Raw genomic sequence first — 4,268 nt, forward strand, 5'->3', positions numbered from 1 at the left:
CGAGGAGTTGGAGGTTGCTGTGAGCTGTGATGCCACCACACTCTACCCAGGGGGACAGCTTGAGGCTCTGTCTCAAAAAAAAAAAAAAAAAAAAAGAAACAACTTGGATATGTTAGTGGACTTTTTCAGCTTAATTTTTGAGAATTTAAACACAAATGAAGTATTTTCAATGAAAATATAGCATCCAAATGAAGATTTGCTTTATGTAAGGTTTATACCAGGTTGCAGAGATTTAATATGAAAAGTGGAACCTGGCTTGGCGCCTGTGGCTCAAGTGGCTAAGGCGACAGCCACATACACCTAAGGTGGCAGGTTCGAATCCAGCTCAGGCCCGCCAAACAACAATGATGGCTGCATCCAAAAAACAGCCGGGCGTTGTGGTAGACACCTGTGGTCCCAGCTACTTGAGAGGCTAAGACAGGAGACTCGCTTGAGCCCAGGAGCTGGAGGTTGCTGTGAGCTGTGATGCCACATCATTACCCAGGGGGACAGTTTAAGGCTCTGTCTCAAAAAGAAAGAAAAGAAAAGTGGAACCTCTCCTTAATCGTTTCATTCATCTGAGCTGCCATGGAACTCACACTGACCTGGCTCCGCCATGTCCCTGTCATGCTGTGGCTGAGACACCCCGGCATACTCTGTCCTCTTTGCAGATGCAGTTGGATCCGCATAAGCTGGATGTGGGCACCAAGTTGGACCTGTTCGGCAGACCCCCTGCCCCAGGCGAGTTTGCTGGATTCCACTATCCACAGGACCTGGCCCGGCCACTCTTCTCCAGTGCAGGTGAGACCTTGGCAGCATCTCAGGTGGCCAGGTGGGCATGAGGCAGAAACATCTTTCCCTGTCTGGCTGGCTGTGCCAGGAGCACAGGAATATACTGGGCCTTGGCGCCCATCTCTAACTCGTGGTGGGAGCCCTGCTTATCCCCACCCTCTGCTCCCAGATGCATCTACAGGGCTGGCATGAGCCCCATGAGCTCTCAGGTGGCTTGTCCTGAGGTCTCATCCTCAGCCTTCTGTTCTGATGTCTCACACCCAGCAGAGCCAAGGCATGGGCAGGAATCCCCCAGGAAGGGGGTTTGGCTGGTGCTGCTCTTCCTGTAGGGCACAGCTATATTGGGATCCCCTGGCCCCCCAGGTGTGGCTGGTTGCTGGAAGGACTCCTAGGACCCAGCACAGTTCCTGGAAAAGGCACAGAGGAGGTCAGCAGGGACCTTGCAAGTTTCCAAAGTCCTGCCCCTAGGAAGCACGCGCTACATGTTTCTCTCCCAACAATGAGCTTGGACAACATGTATGAGTGTCTACTAGGAACACTCGCAGAGACACTGCCCAGAGTCTGCTCATGGTGGCAGCTCTGCCTGGCATATATGCCCAGGTTCCAGACTGAGAGGAAGGCAGGCACCACGTAGACCGCCATGTGTATATAGTCTAAGCATCAAGTTGCAGGAACCTCCTCAGGGTTAGCATTGTACACAGGCCTTTCCAGGGACAGATCTCAGTACGTTATACTGTATACCTTTCCATATAGACATATATGGGCAAACATGCCTATGCACACATACACACATGTACCCACTGTATGCTCACCCACACAGACACATGTACACGTGAACATGTCTACATATGCACATCTGCACACAGCTGACCTTGAAAAACTTGGGGATTATGCGTGCAGAGCCACCACACAGGCAAAAATTCAAGTATAACTTTTGACTTGCCCAAAATTTAACTAATAGCCAGGTGTGGTGGCTCATGCCTGTAATCCCAGCACTGTGGGAGGCTGAGGCAGGAGAATTGCTTGAGCTCAGAGTTCAAGACATGTCAGAGCGAGAGTGAAACCCTGACTTGTTAAAAAAAATGAAGAACCATGGGCAGAGCCTGTGGCTCAGTGAGTAAGGCGCCGGCCCCATATACTGAAGGTGGCGGGTCAAATCCAGCCCCAGCCAAACTGCATCAAAAAAAAAATAGCCGGGCGCTATAGAGAGTGCCTGTAGTTCCAGCTACTCAGGAGGCTAAGGCAGGAAAATCTCCTGAGCCCAAGAGCTGGAGGTTGCTGTGAGCTGTGACGCCACAGCACTCTACCGAGGGTGACAAAGCAAAACTCTGTCTCTAAAAAAAAAGAATGAAAAACCCAGACTCAACTCCTGTGGTTCAAGGAGCTAAGGCGCCAACCACATACACCTGAGCTGGCGGCTTCAAATCCAGCTGGGGCCTGCCAAACAACAATGACGGCTGCAACCAAAAAATAGCTGGGCGTTGTGGCGGGCAGCTGTACTCCCAGATACTTGGGAGGCCGAGGCAGGAGAATCCCTTGAGCCCAGGAGTTGGAAGTTGCTATGAGCTGTGATGCCACGGCACTCTACCCAAGGTGACAGCTTGAGGCTCTGTCTCAAAAAAAAAAAAAAAAAAAATGAAAAACCCAGCAAGGCACCTCAGTGAGCATCTGTAATCTCAGCAGCTTTGGGAGGCTGAGGCAGCAGGATGCCCACAGCTCGAGCTCTGAGGTTACAAGGAGCTATGACGCTACTGCCCTCTGCTCAGGGCATAGGGCTCAACAATAATAACAAACAAATAGGAAAATAAAAAGAACAAAATAAAAAAAATTGAACAAATAGCCTGCTTTTGACTAGAAGCCTTACTAATAACACAGTCAATCAGCATGTTTTATGCGTTACATTATTGCATACTGTGTTCTTACCATAAAGTAAGCTAGACAACCAGAGTGGTTAGGAGCATTATGAGGAAGAGAAAGTGGCCTTCACCCTCATCATCTTTTCACTGACTAGGCTGAGGATGAAGAGGGTGAGTCTTGCTCTCATGTGGCAGAGGTGGGAGAAAATCCATGTGTGTAAGTGCACCCATGTAGGCCAAACTGTTCAAGGGTCAGCTGTATACACACATGCTCACACACGCACAGATACATGTGTACATATGTACACAGGCTCTGCATCTGCCCTTTCTCTGTAGCCGCCCGGTTCTTGAGGCAGATCACCTCCTCAGAGCCCTCCATTTGCCTCAGTGCCCTTTTCCTCCCCTCTTTTCCAGGTACTTAGCACCACCTAACACCATGTGATTTGTGCAGTCGGAGGGCTAGGGGGTGGGGAATGTCACCTCTGGACCCTCGTTAGTACCGGGGCCTCAGGAGCAAGGAGGTTCTTTCCAGCCCTGCTGCGTCTCCCTGAGAGCCTCTGGGCCATGGAGCTCCCTGAGGGTCTCTGGGCCATGGCTTCTCCCAGTCAAGGTTTCTCAGGAGCCAGGGTCCGCCCATCCAGGCTGCAGTCACTAACAGTGAGCAGCCCAGCTCTGGGGCCCCTGCCTTCACCCTGCTCCTGTCCCATCTGCCCTTCCCTCAGATACCCCCACCCTCCGGCCGTACCTCAGGACAAGACTTGGTATTGGGCCAGGAGGGTGCCTTGCGGCCTTCTCTCTGCTCCGCCAAGCACTTGGGGGCTTCACTGGAACTGGCTTGAAAGTACACATTGACAGGAGGGAAATGCCTCCTTCTCTCCTGTCTCCCTGTCCAGGAGTGAGGCAAATGTCCCATCTAGTTAGGCCTTAGTAAAATAACTCCTAGGTTCTTCATAAAAATATTATGACTGGGATTTTAAAATTACATTTCTTAACTGCCTTTTGCTAGAGAATAGAAGTTTGCATTGATTTTGAGTATTTGTATATTATGCATTGATTTTATATCTAGCAGTCTTTTTTGAATGCAAAGAAATTTACATATATCCTCCAGCATTTTTTGTGTAGAAAGTCATACCTATAAACAATAGTTTTGCTTCTTTATTCCAAACCAGATGACTTTTTTTTTTTTTGAGACAGAGCCTCAAGCTATTCCCCTGGGTAGAGTGCTGTGGCATCATAGCTCACAGCAACCTCCAACTCCTGGGCTCAAGTGAGTCTCCTGCCTCTGCCTCCCAAGTAGCTGAGACCACAGGCGCCCACCACAATGCCTGGCTATTTTTTGGTTGCAGCCATCATTGTTTGGTGTGCCCAGGGTGGATTCGAACCTACCACCTTAGGTGTATGTGGCTGATGCCTTAGCCACTTGAGCTACAGGTGCCGGGCTAGATGACTGGTTTTGATGTATAAACTGTTAATACATTTCTTGAGTCACTTTGCCAATTTTTTTTTTTTTTTTTTTGCAATTTTTGGCCAGGGCTGGTTTTGAATTCGCCACCTGCGGCATATGGAGCCAGCACCCCACTCCTTTGAGCCACAGCACTGCCCAACTTTGCCAATATTTTGTTCTAGGTGTGTTATCCTGAA

The 4,268-nt window shown here is 49.7% G+C and overlaps 1 protein-coding gene across 3 annotated transcripts in view; it reads left to right on the forward strand.

The window, feature by feature from the left end:
- Window positions 1-4,268, forward strand: part of LOC100957135 (fibrosin-1-like protein) — an 86,053-nt gene that overhangs the window by 77,236 nt on the left and 4,549 nt on the right. For all 3 annotated transcript variants that reach the window (XM_012807034.2, XM_012807032.2, XM_012807033.2), the window contains exon 15: window positions 651-780. In XM_012807034.2, the coding sequence (XP_012662488.1) occupies window positions 651-780 (130 nt within the window). The remainder of the gene's footprint in view (window positions 1-650; window positions 781-4,268) is intronic.

The sequence above is a fragment of the Otolemur garnettii genome, unplaced genomic scaffold, assembly GCF_000181295.1.
Source record: "Otolemur garnettii isolate 467f Iridium unplaced genomic scaffold, OtoGar3 scaffold00062, whole genome shotgun sequence".
Lineage (NCBI taxonomy): Eukaryota > Metazoa > Chordata > Mammalia > Primates > Galagidae > Otolemur > Otolemur garnettii.